The sequence below is a fragment of the Pinus tabuliformis genome, chromosome X (genome assembly GCF_031772625.1).
Source record: "Pinus tabuliformis cultivar Carrire ecotype Pingquan chromosome X, CPIR1, whole genome shotgun sequence".
Classification (NCBI taxonomy): domain Eukaryota; kingdom Viridiplantae; phylum Streptophyta; class Pinopsida; order Pinales; family Pinaceae; genus Pinus; species Pinus tabuliformis.
In genome coordinates, this window is record NC_142308.1 from 129999778 (window position 1) to 130019996 (window position 20219).

Genomic DNA, 20219 nt, shown 5'->3' on the forward strand with positions numbered 1-20219 from the left:
GACCATTTCTTGTAGCAACTTATTCAAATTTATCTTCAATTCTTCCATTTTATCGTCCATGGCATCCATCTTAGCATCCATGCCATTCATCTTAGCTTCCATGCCATTCTTTAAACCATCCATCTTATAAACCTTTCCAGAAGAGTGAACTTGTATAAAGCGCCACGTGTCACTATTTTGACCTTAGTATCTGAAAAATATACATAGGAAGCTACAATCCCTCCTCTTTCTATAACTTCTTACGAAATTTCAATCTGATGCTCAAAACAAAAGTTATGATGATTTTTGTCGAGGTCACCTGTTTGGAGTGAAATTCAAGAGTTTGAAAAAAGGCCAACTTCCTTAGATCATATCTCCGCAAATATAGCGCGAAACGCTTTGAAATTCAGACCCTAGGTTCATATCGATTTCTTCCCAAATGGGTTTTTTTTAGCATCTGAAATGTTGCAGAAAAAAAGTTATAGCGCAAATTCCACGATGACCTGTTTGGAGAAGCAAAACCCTAGAATTCAAAGCTCTGATACCAAATGTTATGAAACCAACTCACAAAAATATAGAAAAGACAGTTGAACGCCTTATAATTTAGCCTCTTTGAGGGGGTAACCTCCTTTACATTACACAATTGAACAATTCTTGGATGATACAAATGACAAAACCTCCTTTCTATATATAAGAGTCTAAGGGGTCACAATATAACCAAGCCGACCTGACAATAATAATATAAAGGCACAAAAATAACAATAGAGGGATTTTATGGGGCACAGTAATAACAATATGGGGACAATAGGGGCACAACAATATTAATAAGGGATACAACTACAATAGTAATGGGGGCATCACTAGCATTATAGGGACTTGACATGTCCGATTTTGAGTTTTGGTCAGGTGAAGCTCGAAACTCAAATGAAACTCACAACTTCTTAAGCACCCATGTTCTCATAGTTTATGGTTTCTTAACACAGGGAACTCTCTAATCACCTAACCCAATAGCGAAGGTAAATAGTAACCTGCCTATAGGGGGAGGATGAATTTTCAATAATGAACTCACACATCATGATGACTTTAAGTTCGAAAGAAATGGTTTTTTTCTATCAAATAAAACTACCCACAAATAACTTCAGCACTTGATGCATAATTTTTCATATGAAGTTGCTCGGAACTCAAATGACACTCACATCTTCTTAAGCACCCATGTTCTCACGGTTTATGGGTTTTTAACACATGGAACTCTCTAATCACCTAACCCAATAGCGAAGGTGAATAGTATCCTGACCATATGGGGAGGATGATTTTTCAATAATAATATAACACATCACAATGTGTTTAGGTTTGAAATCAATGGCATTTTTCTACCAAATACAACTACCCACAAATAACTTCAACACTTGAGGGATAATTTTCCATATGAAATCTTCATGCAACGAGTTGAAGAAGGATTGTTTGTGCTTTGGGAATTGACTAATGTGGAATGATTATGTTGTTAAATTCAAAGCAACCTAAACAAGGAGGTAAAAGAATTGATTGCAGACATACAACTCGACTTTCTCTTAAAACTGAAGTTATTCACATATGTGTAGTGAAAATCTTATACGACACATTTTGTCTTATGCTTTCAAGGTTTATTTCAAGTCATATCTCACACAAGATAAAAAAAAATTATACATGGGCTCCACCAATGATGTAAATAAATCAGTTTGTGAATTAGTAGATATTTCTGATGCATTCACTAGCACTCTCGGACTAAAAGATATAACTGCACCAAAATAATCTCCAAATGGAAAATTCCCTTATGCAGATCTTTTAGAGAGTTTGTTAGCACTCGAACTGAGATATAACTACACCAAAATTATCTCCATGGGACAACAAAGATGGCAAGAAATATAAGGTGCAATGAATTTTAACATATGCCACATAACCATGTCTAATAGCTATTCCTTTTTTGTCTCTTTAGCTAAACCACCAACCTTGATAATGTTTTTCCATATCATAACAAAACAAGATGTGTAATTTCTATGTTATTTGCTTCTTCCAAGAAAGTGGGAACAAAAAAATGCAAGCTACAAACATTATATGTATTGATTTAATCTAAACCTAGAGCATTGGAGCTTAAATAAAAACTTTATAGCAACTTTTGCACTATAATAACAATTTTTCAATAGTGATTTTGTTTGAAATTTTCATATATGCCCACAATTGTTACAGATTCCAAAAAACCAAGTCTCTCTGCAACTTACTTGGATGATCTATAGCCAAAAATATAATCCACTTATAATAAATAGGTCTAAACAACAAAAAAATCATCAAAATGATTTGAAAATACTCTTTGATGTATAAAGTGTCTCTCTGCAACTTACTTGGATGATCTATAGCCAAAAATATAATCCACTTATAATAAATAGGTCTAAACAACAAAAAAATCATCAAAATGATTTGAAAATACTCTTTGATGTATAAAGTCTCTGCCACTCTCCCCATAACACGTTATTTTTCCATTCTCATTTTTTTCGAGTATATAGAAAATTCATGTGGATTGCCATGCCTGTGGAAACCAAGAAAGTGGGCTACATTTTGTACCTTTTCTCCTTTACAAAATCGTGCACTAACAAAAGAGGGAATTTAGTATGTCATAGGAAATTTTCTAAATCTTTGAACTGACCATTACAATTGAACCAACTTACATCGATCTCACACTTAACCAAAAGGAGGATGCCTAAGTAACTTCTTTTACATCTATTAGATCACATGAAGGAGATAAATGGGACAAAAAACTAATCTACAAATTAGGGAGTCATTGTGGATAAAATTATTAATTTTTTCTTTGATTAATTGAATAACTTAGTTTTTTTAATAAAAACCAATTAATTAATCAATTTCTTTTTTCATTTAAAAATCATATAATAATATGTGGGGCTGAAAAATACAAAATGCAATACTCATGAAATTGATTGGGTCGCACCTACTCCATCATTGAAATTGATTGGGTTGCACCTACTCCATCATTAATTTTTAAGGTTTATCATAATGCTCTCGCTTAACTTATATAACTTACATTCAACACAATCGCATATATTGCCACAAACATTTCATGATGAGATATTGACATTTGGATACAAATTATTATTTATATTTTTTAAAATCTTTGGTAACACTTAATATAAATAGTTATATAAATATAAAAAATAATTTCATGTATAATATCTTTTTAAAATTTGATAAAAAAATATAAGTCTTTTAAGTTAATGCAAAAAATAATAATACTTTTAATTAACATTGAAATGATATGAATTTATATTATATATAAGATTGCTTAAATATTATTTTAATTAATATTATAATGATAAAAAATTAAATTATAAGTTTATATTTAAAATATTATATTAAATAGTGATTTTTTTAAAATTTATTTCACTTATTCTTTTTTCAATAAATATTTTTTTTAACATTAATTTATTTGTTATTTTTGTTGTAAAATTTATTATATCTTCTTAAAATTATGACTAACAAGAGTTTTATATGTAATCTTCACCATTTTATAATTTATCAATATTTTGCATGACACAAAAAAGCACTCTTTAATATCTACTTTTTCATTTTTTTCACTAACACCAATATTTTGCACAATAAAAGAGAGCATTATCATTATTGTTTTTTACTTTAATTTAGACATATTTTAACTAAGGAGAAGGTAATAGCTACTACCCTTTTCTGGACCTTCCTTTGTGACTGAAAAGACCATCTATGTTTTATGTTCCTTAGGGAGAGGCCTTTGTCCTCTATTCGTAGATTTCTCCTAATATTCCCTCTCCACGGTTGGTTGATTCATTGAGGGTTCTATTTACACTGTACATTTGATGTATAAGTTTTGTTGTCCTATAGACCAACTTGAGCCTGTTACCTGTCCAAATTGGCAGTGTTACATATTTGTGTTACATGTGTCACTGTCATGAAACATAGTTCATTTTACCATGCAATATGTAGATCACTTTCCACCAGGGTACCTGCTAAAGAAAGCCTTTTTAATCCACCATTTGAGGAAGATGCCTACCATTTCCATTTTGTTTTCATAAAGGACCGTAAGGTATTTTCACTTTCATTTTATGATAAGATTGAGAAATGCCTATGTTAAAGGTTTTTCTGCTTGTGGATAGAGCTTACTCTCTGTCGATCTTCGTCATCCTATATTTTTATGGTATAAAAAATATATCCTTTGATTAAATGAATAGGTGAAAAGAATGGTTTGATATATAATCAATTTTTAGAGTGGTTAAATTACTATAACCAATGATAGGCATTTGATCCAGGTTCAAATCCCTCTGATTTTACTAGAAATTCATCTTTGAGAGCTGTTGTGGTTCAGTTACAGTCCAAACAAAGATATTGTTACACCATTCAACTAATTTGAATTCAGTTTCACAATATTTGTTTCTCCAAACTTTTTTTAATCAAGTGAATCAATCTAGGTCCATCCATCATAATTGGAATAGTTGTGTGAGGAAATAGGTGGTTAATCATTCCCAAACTCTTCATCAGTTGGATTAATCACCATATATCATCCACCATCATTACTCTCTCTTGAAACTGATGGTTGATCATTGCATACGACATAATCCAAGTACAGTTCTTCTAACCTCTTTTTTAGCGGAAATGAACACGCCATTGAAATCAATGTGTTCGCATTCAAATCATCCTTTGGAAACCCTCTCAGAAACTGTAAGAGATTCTCAAAGGGAAATTCTAATAGATCATCCTGAAATAATTTTAGCTACACGAAGCCCACTCCAAAAACTACACTCATCCCCTCATAGGGAAAGACGTCTGAATGCATACAACTAATGTCAATGACAAGTTTGCGGAGAAAGTAGTCATGAACCAGTTGCTTGCATACATCACTAGTGTGATCATCTGTTGGTCAAAATGATTAGAAGAGAAGTGAAGTCGAGAACCAAACTAACTAATGAATATACGGTCACAATGACACTAATATACACTTCCTAATAGAAATGAGTGGAACAAATCAAAATACCATAGAACGGTGAATTAAAACGCAAGGGGAGAAACTCATACAATAATGGAAAAAAGAGGAATTACAAGAAGTATGAGAACTATTTGTATGAATTGAAACAAAAAGTTTGGAAAATATGAATATTCTTGTAATAATATGAAACAATCAAACAGAGAAACGCTTATACCAGTTTCAGCGACCACTAAGCGGATGACATTTCCATCTTACAATTGCTTCAAGGAAAGTGTACTAAGCACAACTTTAAGTCTCATTTGAAGTTGCAGAAGACCATGACCCTAGAGTTAGTGGATGGTAAGAAGGAGGGTGAGACACAACCATGGTAAATAAATGATCGTTATCACTTGCCCCATGATGAGAGCATTCATTACTAACGCTTGTGCAAGGAAATGAAGGATTGGGGATAGATATGAACGTCTTTTGGGTCATTATAACTATTTATGGGTTATTATAACCATTTATGATGATAAGATGGAGAAAATCTTTTTAATCATCTAACACATCAAATCAATTGTCTAAGACAATACGCAATGGCACAAAAGGGAGTTCGTTTAAAAGGGAAACACCTTATGGTATAATTATTAAAAATGTATTAAATAGTTTTAGAAAATCATACAAATATTAAATTTATAGTTATTTATAAAATTTGAATATCATAAAAATTATAAATATAATTATGAAAGAAATAATTGCAATTTTAAAAGTTAAATATAATTAATTATATACTTATTAATTAATTGTATATAAAGTAGTTGTGAATAAGTTGTTATTCTTCTCATTCAAACTTAAATTTTACTTTATCATGTGCTTGTTTTTAATTAGATCAACTTACTTATGAATAATTATTAGGTGTATAAGAGAGATTTCACATTAACATAATATTTTAAAATATTATTAGTAATATGACACATTAGATATTGAAATTTATTTTCAAATTTGTTATACTTATTAATACCCAAAAGTACATTCTTCCAAATTTTCACTCTAATTAATAATACTAAGAAAACAATCACACCAAAATATGCTAATAACCCAAATATCTGTTAGTAAAAGAAAACAAAAAACCATTTGATGTACACCATAATATTATATACAAATAAGATAATAATGACCCACTTAGATTGCATCTTAATTTATATAAACAGATGAAAAAACTACTTATAAGTTTAAACCCACTAATATAAAAAGATACATTCTTCGCATTTGCATCATAATAATTATAAAAAGTGAGAAAATTGTTGAAGATTTTAATCCAAATATAATATGATCACAAATTTTTTTTGGTCGATAAAAAAAAAACTCTTCAAATTTTCATGAAGAGGAAGATTACAAAAAATGTCTAAAAGACCCCCCTTCCTCATTTTGACTAGACTTGTTGGAAGAGGGTGTCGAAGGATGTCTAAGATGATAGCTTTCGCCTAGCAACATATCCATTTAGTACTTTTGAGAAAACAAAAAGAAACGGCAAGGAGTAGTATTTCATGGAGGGGGTGAGGAGGGAGTACATGGGGCTACAAAGTAGCCATCACACGCATGCATGTGAAAATCTAATGCTCCACTCGAGCTTCCAAGTTGTGAAGGTGGTCATTTGTCTTGCGATGGTTCCAACGAAAAGAATTCATCTATTACACTATCTTGTTTTGGTTGTACTCAATGTCATTCATGTAAGAACCAATCTCGTTGCAATCTTCATACTTATGGTCGTGGAGGATGTCAAGATTGAGTTGGATGTCTCAAAGATGCATAGCTAAGGATTCCATGGTTGCAGGAGCATCAATTCTTCCTAGAGAATGAGATGGGGAAAGCTCCACCTCACCCTCTCATGTCATGCTAGTTGAAGTCTCTCAAGATGATTTATTGTGAGGAATGGGGCGACAACATTGCCCAAATTATGACCCCCATGACACAGCCTCCCATGTTGACGAGGCATTAATATGGTAAGTGGGGTACTCATCAAACCGGACTGAAGACACCTTGAAGTAAACCTACAATGAAAAGAGCAGATGTTGCAACAACCCCTGCGACGGAAAGATGAAACCTAACACCACTGAGCAAACCCAGATATGCTACCACAAGGGGTGACACAACAATTCGCGAGGAGAAGTTCAATCCAATTATCCCCAGACCCACACACATCACCAACAACCTCCCCAGCAAACTAAAAAGGGACCCTCGAGACACTGGAGTCGGAGAGCGAGAGGAGAAAACTTCTCCCCAGCCGAAAATCAAAGACTCATAACCCTTTAACCAAGTGAAATTAAAAGAGAGAATGAAAAGACAAACCAAGGTGGGGAAAGCTTCCGAGCGTGAGTTGAAGAGACCCAAAAGGTAAACCTAGCTCATCATCCCTAGACTTATCAAGATACACTAGTAAAAACCAAGTCCATGAGACAAAGTCACAACCACTCCACGGACTCCAAAACCCACATATGACCCCCAGATACTCCTCAGAGTTTTCTTTAAGATTGTGATCATAATTCCTAATTCAAAATTGCTGAGATAGATTACCTTGAGCCAGCAGAGCTCAGGGGCGTGACTTAAAGCAAATCTCCAGCCTTTGATAATGCCAACACCCAATTTTCCTCGCACAAGAGAGTCAGGATCCGAGGTTCTCCTTTGAAAGCCACACCCCTCCCACACTAGAGTGGACATGACTTCCAATGTGTGGCACCTCCAGAGCCAAACCCCCGACGAGATACTATGGTTGCTATCACCCACTCCTTCAGCTTCCCACTTACCAACATACAAACCAAATTCCCAATTGAACCAAGAACTTCGCCAACTTGCTTATCATACCCACAACCTCATCTAGAATGATCACCTCATAGGAGTACAAGGTAAAAAACGCTTCGCATGTGCGCCGTGTGGTGGAGGTGGAAAGCCCCAAGGCCCGACTTGTCATTATTTGGTCACGCCCATGAGAAGATGTTATGATCACCATTTATGTAAAATTAAAAATCCATTAATCATTCAAAAACTAATAACCCATTAGCATCAAATAATATATTATTGTAAACTTTCTCTCACAAACAACGGACGCAATATTTTTCAAAAATGCATAACAAAGGAACATCTTTATGATATGAAGTTTTAATGTTTGTTCATCAACATGTCTAATCTCGAGATGTGACTAATCATTTCTTGAGTTTAAATATCACGAGAACATATATATCATACTTAATTCACTATTAGAATTCTAGAATTCTAATAATATGAATAATTTAATGTCATATTTAATATTTATATTTAGTTTAAAATTTAATAAAATATATATAATTATCAATGTTATTATCAATATTTATTTGTATTATAATTTAGTATTTATTTTTACAAATGCTATATAATAGAGTTAATCAAAATAAATATCAATAATACACTAGGAAATTTATTTTTAGAACAAATATTATTTTATATACCATAACTTATATATATATATATTTGTAAAATATTTTTATATCCATTTATTTATATCTATTTTTAAAGTCACATTTAAGTTAGACACCAAATTAGTGTATAAGACTTTTTTGTTTGTAAAACAACTGTTAAATCTACAAATACATACATACTTTACCTTCTAATTTTAAACACGTAACTTCTTAATAAAAACACACCATTAAACCCACTCAAATTATATAATTAAAAACACCCATAACCCACTGTATCAGATGTTATATATGTTATTCAACATGTTATATATGTTATTCAACATTAATTATGCACAAATTTAATAGCGTGCACTAAATAAAAGTGGGCCACAAATTTGATAGCGTACACTAAATAAAAGTGACCGACCAATATTAAATATGAAAACCTTCGAGTTCACCTCTATATATAATATATAATAATAATAATAAGGGGTGAGAAGAAATGCATTACATTTATTCCATCCTCCTGGATATAAATATACACTTTTGGAAGGAACGAGGAAAAGCGAATTTGCTCGGGTATTAGACTCTGTAACATATAGTTCTGAGATTCTGGAAAGTAAACAGAACTACTTGGCCATCATAGTTTAAAACCATGCAACGTTTCGCCTTTACGAAAGAGATTGGGAAGGGAGCTTATGGAACAGTCTGGAAGGCATTTGATCCAGAGACGAAAAAAGATGTGGCCATCAAGATAATAAAACAGAACCATGTGGATATGACAGAGGTTAAATGCTTGCAGGAGTTGGTGCATCCAAACATAATTACCATGTACAAATACATCCGAGAGAACAATACATTGTGTTTGGTACTTGAGTGGATGGAAAGCGACCTATCACACATTATCAAAAACAGAGGCAGACCATTCTCAGAGGATGAAGTGCGCAATATTTCCTTCCAGCTTTTCAAAGCGCTTACACGCATGCACAAAGAAGGGTACTGTCACCGGGATCTGAAGCCAGAGAATTTGTTAATGAGTGGAGATGTTATTAAAATTGCAGATTTTGGGTTGGCTATAAACATACCAGAGGAAGCCGGGAGGCCACTTGATTCTTATGTTGTGACGCGTCCATATCGAGCGCCGGAACTCCTGCTTGGATCCACAGATTATGACTGCGCAATTGATATTTGGACGGTGGGTGCAATCATGGTGCAACTTTTCACTAACTACCCCTTCTTCAATGGTTGTAACGCGGTCACTCAGCTTTATAAGATCTGCTCTGTGATTGGATCTCCTAATAGCCACACTTGGCCTCAAGGATTAGAACTTGCTTCCTCCAATTACAGATTCCCAAAAAAGTTTATGGGCGTAGATTCTACTAAACGTTTTTCCAATATCTTGGGAAGGGTAAGTGGGGAGGCCGTTGACCTAATCAAGCATTTGTTGTGTTGGGATCCCAAGAAGAGACCCAAAGCTATAGAAGCATTGCTGCATCCTTCCTTCTGTCCCAGTTACAACATTAATAGATCAATTCCCCCACCTCCACTGCCCAAAAATCTCTGGTTGTCTCGGTATCCCGCTTCCATCACATATCATTCTAATGGATCCTGTCAATACAGTGCAATGCAAAAGTCTGGCAATAATATTGTAGGTGGTTTCTCGGATTTAAGAAGAAGCATTGATTCTGTAAATTATAATTGTTTTTCTGTTCGTGAACAAGATACTTCTGTGCGGCAATGTCATCTCGACAAACCATCTCCAGGAAAGGGCACGTCGCAGATTAAACGAATGGTTGGAGCAGGAGAAAAGCAACCAATGACATTTGGTTATGACAAGCAAGAAGATGGGAACAACAGACCCACTACATCAACGGTGACAATGGGCGATTTTATGTTTGTTTCTGAATATTCAGTTCGGAAAAGTAATGGTTATCTGAGGTCATGTCAAATTCCTGTATCTCTTCCATTTGAAAATCTTCCATTATTCCACACTTTTCCAGGAATGGGGCCGAAGCTATTAAATCCAATCGTACACCCACGAGTGCCAGATGATAGGAGAAATAATCGAAAGGGATTTGGTGATTAGAGAGTACTCAGTGACGTCCTTGATATAAAAATAAAAATAAAATAGCAGGATCAACGTTTGGAAGATGATTTCTTCAGCTTTGCGGCTAGGGTTTATAATATAAGGTTTTCACAAATTGTTAGGATATTGTCAGTGATATTTTGCATATTATTTTGATTTTCATATTTGAGTTGCAAGTTCTTGTCCATTAGATGTAAGTAGTTTTTCAGATTTAACAACTTTATTTCCCAGATATTTTTCTATTATAAGCTTTCTGAAAAAATATAACATAGTGTTCTAGCTGGTCGTCGACTGCTGGCAAAGCTCGTCCTTGAAATAGGAAAAGTTTTGGGATTTGGAGCTACCTGCCTCCAAAATTTCTTAGGAGCTACCTTAGAGAGGTGTAAGAGATTCTCCTGTCTTTGACGAATGTACTGCCTCTTTTTCCTTTTAATTAGGGCTTTTTATATTCTTATCTTGTCCATTTTAAGAGAATCATCAACAGCTTCCTTAATTGCTCTCCTCACATTTTTACAATCTTTGTCATACCAAGGATTGGTTTTGCTATTTCTTTTATTATTTGAGACTTCAATTCAGAACTTGTTAATATAATATGAGAGGGTTGTAGTAAAATTATGATATAGGTCTTCTATGTTGTCTATACTAGATAAAGGAGGCAAATTAGTTTTTAATTCATTTAGAAAGAGATCCTTTTTTTTTTATCAAATATTAAGTTCTTTTGGTTGTAAGTATTATTTTCTATGGGAACTCTATGCATGACAAAATTGAGAGTTATAAGTAAAGGCCTATGATCGAGTCCGGCTCGTGGTTGTTTAAGATGTCAAAGTTTACCATTTCGTTGTATAATGGAAGATCGGAAATAACGTAGTCTACCACGCTGCTACCAAGTCCATGGATGCAGGTCATCTTGCTGGAATTGGGCCACTTCTTTAGACCGTTGCAAATTATGAGATCCTGAGCACTACAGAGCTTGACTAGCTCTAACCCAAACAAATTTTCCCCAAGGTCTTCAGAGCTCCTTGCCAGGGTAGGATTTATCTATTTATATAGTTTTTCTATTTCTTAGTTGTAGGGGTTGTATTGAAGCTCCACTAGAAACTTTACGTCACTTTGTTATTTTGATAGTTTATATATATAACAAATTTTTATGTTTTAGATTCTTAACTTTTAAGGTTAGGATTTTTTTAAAACTAGAATTGTGCTATATTTATTATTAAAACAATATTTAAAATATAAATTAATTTAAATCTAAAATAATAAAAAAAATTGATTATTTTATAAATAAAATTGATTATTTTATAAATAAAGGTTCACCACGAGCAACCATATTCATCATGTCTTTTTTTTGTGTAAGTTAGAAGATTATATTATAGAACAAGTATAATGCAAAAACACTGCCGAAGCAGTTCAAGTAGGGATGTACAATAAACGAAAGCTAATTGCCTGCTGAGAAGTTGTGACACAAAAGGACCAAAATAAGCCCACCGCGCAGGGTGGCTCGAAACAGAGCAAAACACAACTTTATCGCTAGTACTGCCGACACAATACAGAAGAGACAACAACACAGACAAGCTTATGCCGAGACAGAAGTATGAAACAACAACACAGACATATAAAGCCGAGACAGAAAGAGGTCAGAGGAGAACTGCACAGGTGTCTCCTTAGATGTATTTTCCCATCTGGCTGATGGTGTCCAGGCCTATCTCCCGCACATGGCGATCAACCTTCGCCTGCATTGCTTCAAGGGATTCGGGCTGGTCCACAGCAGTGGTGGTTTTGTCAGAGGGGGCTCCGCCACACCCCGGAAGGTGACTCGTGGCGGGAGTACGGCGGCAATACCGCCCATCTCCCAGACACTAACCTTCGGGCGGCTTGGGAGATGGGAACACCCGCCCACCATTGATCTGCAGGGCGGGTGATCGGACGGTTGGCGGGAGGGACGAGGCGGCGGGGAGTTAACGTATAGGGTGCACGGAATATCCAGATTTTAATACGGCGTGGCGGGGGGGTAAAAACTATGGTTTATGTGGGTTTTTGGGGTTAAAATGAGTGCGAGTTAATGTATTTACACTCAGGACTTAGGGTTAGAGGCGCAATATGGGTTTTTTGAGGGTTTGTGAGCGAGGGTTTAAGGATTTGTGCACAAAACTTTAGGTTAGGGGTTGGAAAGAGGGTTTTGAGGGTTAGGATTAGGAAATAACGGTTATTAGCCTGACGAGGTGTCAGACTAATTCCTTTAAGACTCGGATGGGCTAAAAACAGCCCCAGATAGACTGCTTTTTCCCTGGCTTAGAAGAAATATGGCTATAATGCTAGGGAGGGGATATTTACATAGGGGAGTATTATATACATAGTTTTAGTAGGGGAAGGGGAAAACTGATAGGGAGCTATGTACTAGAGTTAGTAGTTAACATGGAGATGATAAGAAAGCGCTAAGGTAAGGGTCCTTAGGCTAATTTTGGGGAAAAGAACTTGTAAATGAGAAATAAAGAATGCTTGAGCAAAGCAGATCTTCACCAAGGCAAATGACATGGAGAATGATGAAACTAAGAGGAATCAAGCAGATCTTGACCTCTTTGGGGAAGTTAGTAAATGACTTGGAAATGAGAAGAAGGGGAAATTAGTTATGTCTAGTTCGAGCTCCTCCATATGAAAAACTGCCTGATAACTGTGATCTGAAAAGATATAAGACTTTAAAACACAGGATTGATCATGAATCATCATTCTGCAACCTCACAGCTACCTACCTGGCCTACCTTCCTAACATTTTTTCTTCTTTTTGGGTGGGTGCACTTAGACTTGTAGACCCTGATTTACAATTTTTCTTTTGAATTCTTTCCTATCTAAATCTACACTTATTTCTGCCAAGGGCCCAGATTAAGCAGTTGGGTCCCTGTGATTCTCTACCTATCTACAAATCTACCAAGATTAAACTGTTTGGACAGATACATTCTCTATATTCTAAACAGGAAATTGAAACCTAGGGAGACCAAGATTAGACTGTTTGAATCTCCCTTTAAAAACTCTTCAATACTGGAACAACTCACCAAAATTGGAATACAGCATTGCCATTTGGACTAGCACAGTTCATGGCATTTTGTGGAAATATGGAACACTGCAGCCTACAAAGTATGACATATTTGGCATGTAAAAATGTCAATCATGAAAGATGAAACCCTGTTGCAACAGGAGGTTAACAAGGGGAAGAGCCAAATGTGATGCTCAGTCCCAGACAGATTCCTCTATGGGATGGCTCGAGTCTTCAAGCTCTCTGGTGCTCGAATGCTACCTCTGGTCATCTCAGCCCTCTGTCTCTTCTATTTTGTTGTACTGTTCTCTGTGTTCAGTCCTCCCATCTGGGTTCACTATTCCACTTCTTCATCTCTCAACTCTTCTCTCTGTGTCTAACATGACTAATTCAACTGTCTCTATTCATGTCTTTAGCCATTCGAACCCTATGCCTGTTTAGTTCCTCTTCTGCCTCTGTCGATTCACTTTTTGCAGTTGTGCTTGGAGTTCCCTATTCGGCGTCATCATGAATGCTCAGGGAGTGGCCACTTGTCCTCGTCTAAACGGCACTAGCATGCTTCGTCAATTCATTTCTTCAGTTGTTGTGGATCCATTCTTCCTCCTATCGTGGCAGTGAAATAGATTCCAAATCACTTCTAAAATGCAGCGTATTCCGTTATCTATTCTGCTTCCTCCATTGGGCACGATCTTAGCCATCCTTGCTGGGCCCCCCAAATCTGACTCCATATGCATGTTTTGCGACGTTGACTTGCTCGACTAATAGCGTGCGATCAACGACAATTTTCTCTCACCTCTACCTACCACGCGTTGATCGATGTATGGAATCGCTCCACTCTCCTCCAAAACCTCTTACCATTTAAGGGCACCCCAATCAAAACTGTTGGTTTCCAGAGCGTGGGTTCCACCTTTGTACATTTAGCGCTTCTCGCTTTTTTTTTCTCGCTATTCTCTGACTCGCCATGCGCCCGTGTGCTTGGGCTTTCTCCATTTTGGCCCTGTTCACCCCACATCAAAAATCACCTCTGTTTCCCAACCCAAGGCTCCCAGGGGCTACTTTGACCTCTTGTGCAGTCTCCATGGGCCTGGGCCAGCACGCTTTGACCGAGGTCCTCGTCGTTCCACGCTAGCTTCCATTGCCACTGGTTCAAGGTGTTTTTGATCATTGTTTTGGATTCTTTAGAGATTTGTTCTGACCTAATACAATCATGGTTCTTTGACAGTCTCCTACGGATCCAATTCCAATCACGGCCTTCCCACTGAAAAAGCTGTTGGACCACCAAAAGTTGTTTTTCAAGCATCGACTAAGTGATGGTATTTCTTTCTCACTTGTCCAACATCGATCCACTTTGTGCTACTTCGCTTTGAGCCTTTAAGCCCAATCCTGAGGTATTCGACATTTCCCCTGCATGTCATCCTTACCTTCCTGTCCATCACTGTGTCTTCCTGCAACTCTTTGAGATATTCAGGTAGCAGGTCATCAATAGAAGGCAACTGACTCTACTCTTCAGGGCCCTCAATCATTGAAGGTTCAAACAATCTCAAGCAATCTTCATTTATGACTGAGTAGATGTGCATATGTAAGCTGGTAAATCAAGGCGAAAAGCATTTTCACCAATCTTCTCAAGTATCCTAAAGAGTCCATACCTGATAGGCTTTAGCTTTTTACCTTCACCTTGCATCCTATCCTTGTTGATATACAACCAGACTTGGTCTCCAACTTGAAAACTATGCTCGATCCAATGCTTGTCATGCCTAGCCTTATACTTGGCCTGGCTCTTTTCCATCTATTCATGTACTGCCTGGTGGATCTCCTGGATCTGTTCAATGAACCTAGTTGCCTTGTCCACATCACTATGTCCATCAACCATGGTATCTTTACCAAAGACAAAATCCAAAGGAGACCTTGGTGTGAAACCAAAACAGGTCTCAAAAGGAGATCTCTGTGTAGAAGAGTGCTTGGTTGTATTGTAAGCATGCTGCACATAACACAAGTGTTCATCCCAAAGCTTAGGATGTTTGCTGCAATAACCTCTTAGTAACTGGATCACTATTCTGTTTACTACTTTTGTCTGGCCATCTATTTGTGGATGAAAAATTATGTTTTTCTTCAGTTTGGTGTCGATCAGTTCCCACAAACTTGACCAAAACTTCCCCACAAATTGGGTGTCTCAATCAAATACAATGGAAGTGGGTAATCCAAAATGAACCCATACATGTTCACGGAAAATTTTTGCTGTTTGTTCAGCTGTAATCTGTTTACTACAAGGTATCAAAATACACATTTTGCTGAACCTATCCACAACAACATATAAATAATCATGACCTTTTCTAGACTTAGGTAGTCCTCCAACAAAATCCATGGAAACACTTTCCCAAGGGTGAGAAGGAACTGGAAATGGAGTGTACAAGCCTAGTTTTCTATTGTTGGGCTTGCTTTTAGCACACATGGCACACCCTCTTACATATCTAGAAACTGTCTCATTCATTTTTGGCCAATAGCAGAACCTTTGCAGCTATGCAACTGTTTTACTTACCCCAAAGTGACCTGATACCAGAGAAGTGTGCTCTTCCTAATTATCTTTACTCTCTCAGTTTCTGGAATGCAGAGTTTTCTACAATGGTATAAGAGTCAATCCTTCATATGATAGTCCAATTATTCTACTCCTTTGCCTTGACTCAAAGTTGCATATACATCTTTAAAGTCCATATCCTGAGCATATTGTTCTATGTAACTCTCATGTAACGCTGAATTATGCTTAAGTATGGTGAATGCATTTATAATGGGTCTAGATAACATGTCTGCAACCTTGTTATGTATGCCCTTTTATATCTGATGACCTAATGAAAATATTGTAGAAAACCCATCCATCTGTAATGTCTTGATTGTTGCAACTTAGTTTGGGAGTGTAGGTATTGACGTGGCTGATGATCAGTATGTATTACTGTCTGCTTTCCTATTAAAAAATGTTTCCACCTTTTCACACTCTGAACTAATGCATACAATTCTTTATCATATGTAGGATAGTTAACTACTGCAGGATTAAAAGTATCAGAATGATAACATATGGATTTACCGTGATGTGTCAACACTGCTCCCATGGAATAGTCGCTGGCATCAGTTTGGATCTCAAATGGTCTTTGTAAATCTGGCAGTGCTAGTACAGGTGCTATACTAATTCTCTCTTTCAAGGTGTCGAAGGTTTTCTGATGTTTGCCTCCCCACTGAAACACGTTATTCAATCCTCTTAAAGCATGTAAGGGAGCTGCAATCAAGGAGAAGTTAGAAATGAACTTCCTCCAATATTGTGCTACTCCTAAGAAGCTTCTCACTTCTGTAGCAGACCTGGGTTTAAGCCAGCTCACAATGATTGCCACTTTAGAGGGATATATTTTTAGTTCACCTCCCCTTACTATATGACCCAAGTAGTTTAGAGATGTTTTGCCAAATTCACATTTTTAGAGTTTAACATAAATTTTTTCTCTTTTCAAAACATCTAATGTCTGCTTAACATGCTTTGAATGTTCTTCCCACATTTTACTAAAAATCAGAATGTCATTTAGATACACAATAACAAAATCATCGAGAAAAGGTCTGAGTACATAATTCATTAATCTCATGAAAGTAACAGGAGCATTGGTTAAGCCAAAAGGCATAACTAGCCATTCATACAATCCCTGCTTTGTTTTGAAAGTAGTCTTCCATGCATCTTGCTTGGCAACTCTGACCTGATGGTATCCACTGTGCAAATCCAGCTTGGTGAAATAAACAGCTTCCTTTAATTGATCTAGAAGATGATCTATGCGAGGAAGGGGATAATGATTTTTGATTGTTATCTTATTCAGTGCTTGGTAATCAATGCACATTATCCACGAGTCATATTTCCTTCTCACCAAAACGATTGGTGACTGACATGGTGATGTGCTAGGCTTGATGAAGCCCTTCTCGAGCAACTCCTCCACCTGCTTCTTGATTTCAGCATTCTCTAAAGCAGACAACCTTTTATACTTGTGGCTGCTATAGTTGTTTCATCTCCCAACTCTAACCCCAAATCTTTCTGAATAGTTGCAGCTGTCTTCTTCTTCTTGCCCTCGAACTTCTTAGGTCTCAGCTCTGGATGCAGAATCCAACAATGCTCATCATCATGCCCATCCTTTTTACAGTGAGTGCATGAAGCTTTGGCTTTCTATGCAGTGTTAGCCTTCCTTGCTTTCCACTTCTTCTTCCTTTTCTCCTTGCTCTTGCTTATAGTGGGTTGGGATGGTTCCCCAACTTCTGGATTTCCATTCTTTCCTCTAGCTTCTAGATGAGTAGCTTGTACAGATACCCCATCTATACTAGTGGGATTAAACATGAGGATGGTATGCCTCATGTAGTTGTGTAGAACACCAATGTACTTCAAAAGAGTCTCTGGTGAGTCTAATGAGATACCCAAAATCAATTCTCTCTTTATGAATTCTTGAGTATACCCTTGCACACTTTTCCCCTTCAACTGTCGAAGAGTTTTCGAACTCATCATGTCTTGTTTCATGTAGACCAATGGATAGAAATGCTTTTTGATTGCAAAACAAAGTCATTCCAAACAGAGATCGTCTTACCATGTCTTTTCATATTAGCTTCGGTTCTGCCTTCCCACCAAACCAAGGCAGTGCCTCCTAGGCGTAGGCTTGCTAGCTGAATCTTACTCTTGTTTGAGTTTATGTTCTATACCCTGCAATACACATCAATTTTTCTAATCCAATTGTCCAACTTTTCAGCATTTAGCTCTCCATCATATATAGGCAAATCAAATTTAACATCTAGCTTAATCAAAGATGCTTTCTTATTATGCACAGGGCTATTAGGAGGTGTGAGAAAGCTTTCCTCTTTCACCTTTCCTTTGGAGTGGTCATGGGAGTGAGACTCATATTCTTATTTATCTTGTTTAGAACCTAATGAATCTTCAACCTTTTGCTTTCTAAAGTCTCTGTACAATTCTTCTACCATAGACTTTATAGCTAGGAAACTCTCTATGAATTGACGGTCTAGCCCAACAGAACCTTCCTCTGACATTGTCTTCCGAGAATAGACTCTCACAATTTCAGGATTAGTTTCCACCAACTCTCCTTCTCCTAATTTGAGCTTTGATCTTGTGATCATTCACAGCTAAACCAACACAAGCTTGTCTAACCTTACAACCTAGTGCTCTGATACCACTTGATCTGATATTCACCCTATGACTGACATTAGTTAAAGAATTATAAAACTAAGGTATTACAGACTCATGTGCTGGTGTGTGTGTTCTGTGTTATTGAAGCAACGAATCGATCATATTTCCAATACACAGACAATAAAATGGAAAGACAGTAGAGAAATACAGTAAGCAAACATAAAGACAAGCAATTCTAACAAGGATTTCACCCTATTCTCTAGGGCTACATCTCCGGTCCAGATTTCAGTGGTGGCCTTGTTTTATTGTGCCTTTAAGTAGAGAAATTACAATACAAGGACTCAATGTGAGTTCTCCTGAAGTAGGTTTTGCTTGGCAGGGTGGTTCTTGGATTCCCCAAGCCACTTGAGTACACAGACTTCTTCTTCCTACCAGCGCTGTGACCTTCTGGTCTACAGGGGAAAGAGCCAAATGTGATGCTCAATCCTAGACAGATTCCTCTATGGGATGGCTTGAGTCTTCAAGCTCTCTGGTGCTCAAATGCTGCCTCTGGTCAGCTCGGCCCTCTGTCTCTTCTCCTTTGTTGTACTATTCTCTGTGTTCAATCCTCCCCTCTGGGTTCACTGTTCCACTTCTTCGTCTCACGACTCTTCTCTCTATGTCTAACTTTACTGATTTGATTGTCTCTGTTCATGGCTTTAGCCATTTGAACTTTTGTCGATTCAACTTCCACCTCTGTTGATTCAACTTCCACCTCTGTCGATTCAACTTCCACCTCTGTCGATTCCTCTTCCACCTCTATCAATTCAACTTCTGCAGCTACGCTTGGAGTTCGCTGTACGGTGTCATCAAGAATGCTTAGGGAGTGGCCACTTGTCCTCCTCTAAACGGTGCCAGCATGCTTTGTCGATTCATTTCTTCAGTTATGTCGTGGATGCGTTCTTCCTCCACCGTGGTGGTCAAACAGATTCCAAATCCCTTCTAAAATGTGGCATTTTCCCTCGGCATTTTCTCTTCCTCCATCGAGCACGATCTCAACAGTTTGATCTGGGCCCCCCAAATCCGATGCCATACGCACATTTCACGCGGTTCACTTGCTCAACCGATAGCACGCGAGCAATGACGGTTTTCTCTCACCTCCGTCTGCCACGCATCGATTGATGTATGGAATCGCTCCACTCTCATCCAAAACCTCTTACCATTTAAGGGCACCCCGACCAAAACCATCGGTTTCCAGAGCACGGGTCCCACCTTTGTACGTTTAGCGCTTCTCACTCTTTCCGCCCGCGGTTCTTCAGCTCACCATGTGTCCGTGTGCTTGGGCTTTCTCCATTTTGGTCCTGTTCGCCTAGCGATGCGCAATTAGGTTCTAATTGCGCATAAAAAATCACCTTTATTTCCCAATCCGAGGCTCCCAAGGACTACATTGACCTCATGTGCAGTCTCCATGGGCCTCAGTCAGCGCGCTTGGACCGAGGTCCTCATCATTCCACGCTGACTGCAATTTCAACTGGTTCAAGGTGTTTTTGATTGCTATTTTGGATTCTTTAGAGATTTGTTCCAACCTAATA

At 37.1% G+C, this 20219-nt stretch overlaps 1 protein-coding gene across 1 annotated transcript; it reads left to right on the forward strand.

The window, feature by feature from the left end:
- Positions 1–9040: 9040 nt before the first annotated feature.
- On the forward strand, positions 9041–10471 carry LOC149138773 (cyclin-dependent kinase F-4-like). Its single transcript, XM_089450488.1, has one exon. The coding sequence runs from the start codon at positions 9041–9043 to the stop codon at positions 10469–10471; it is 1431 nt and encodes a 476-aa protein (XP_089306614.1).
- Positions 10472–20219: the final 9748 nt, after the last annotated feature.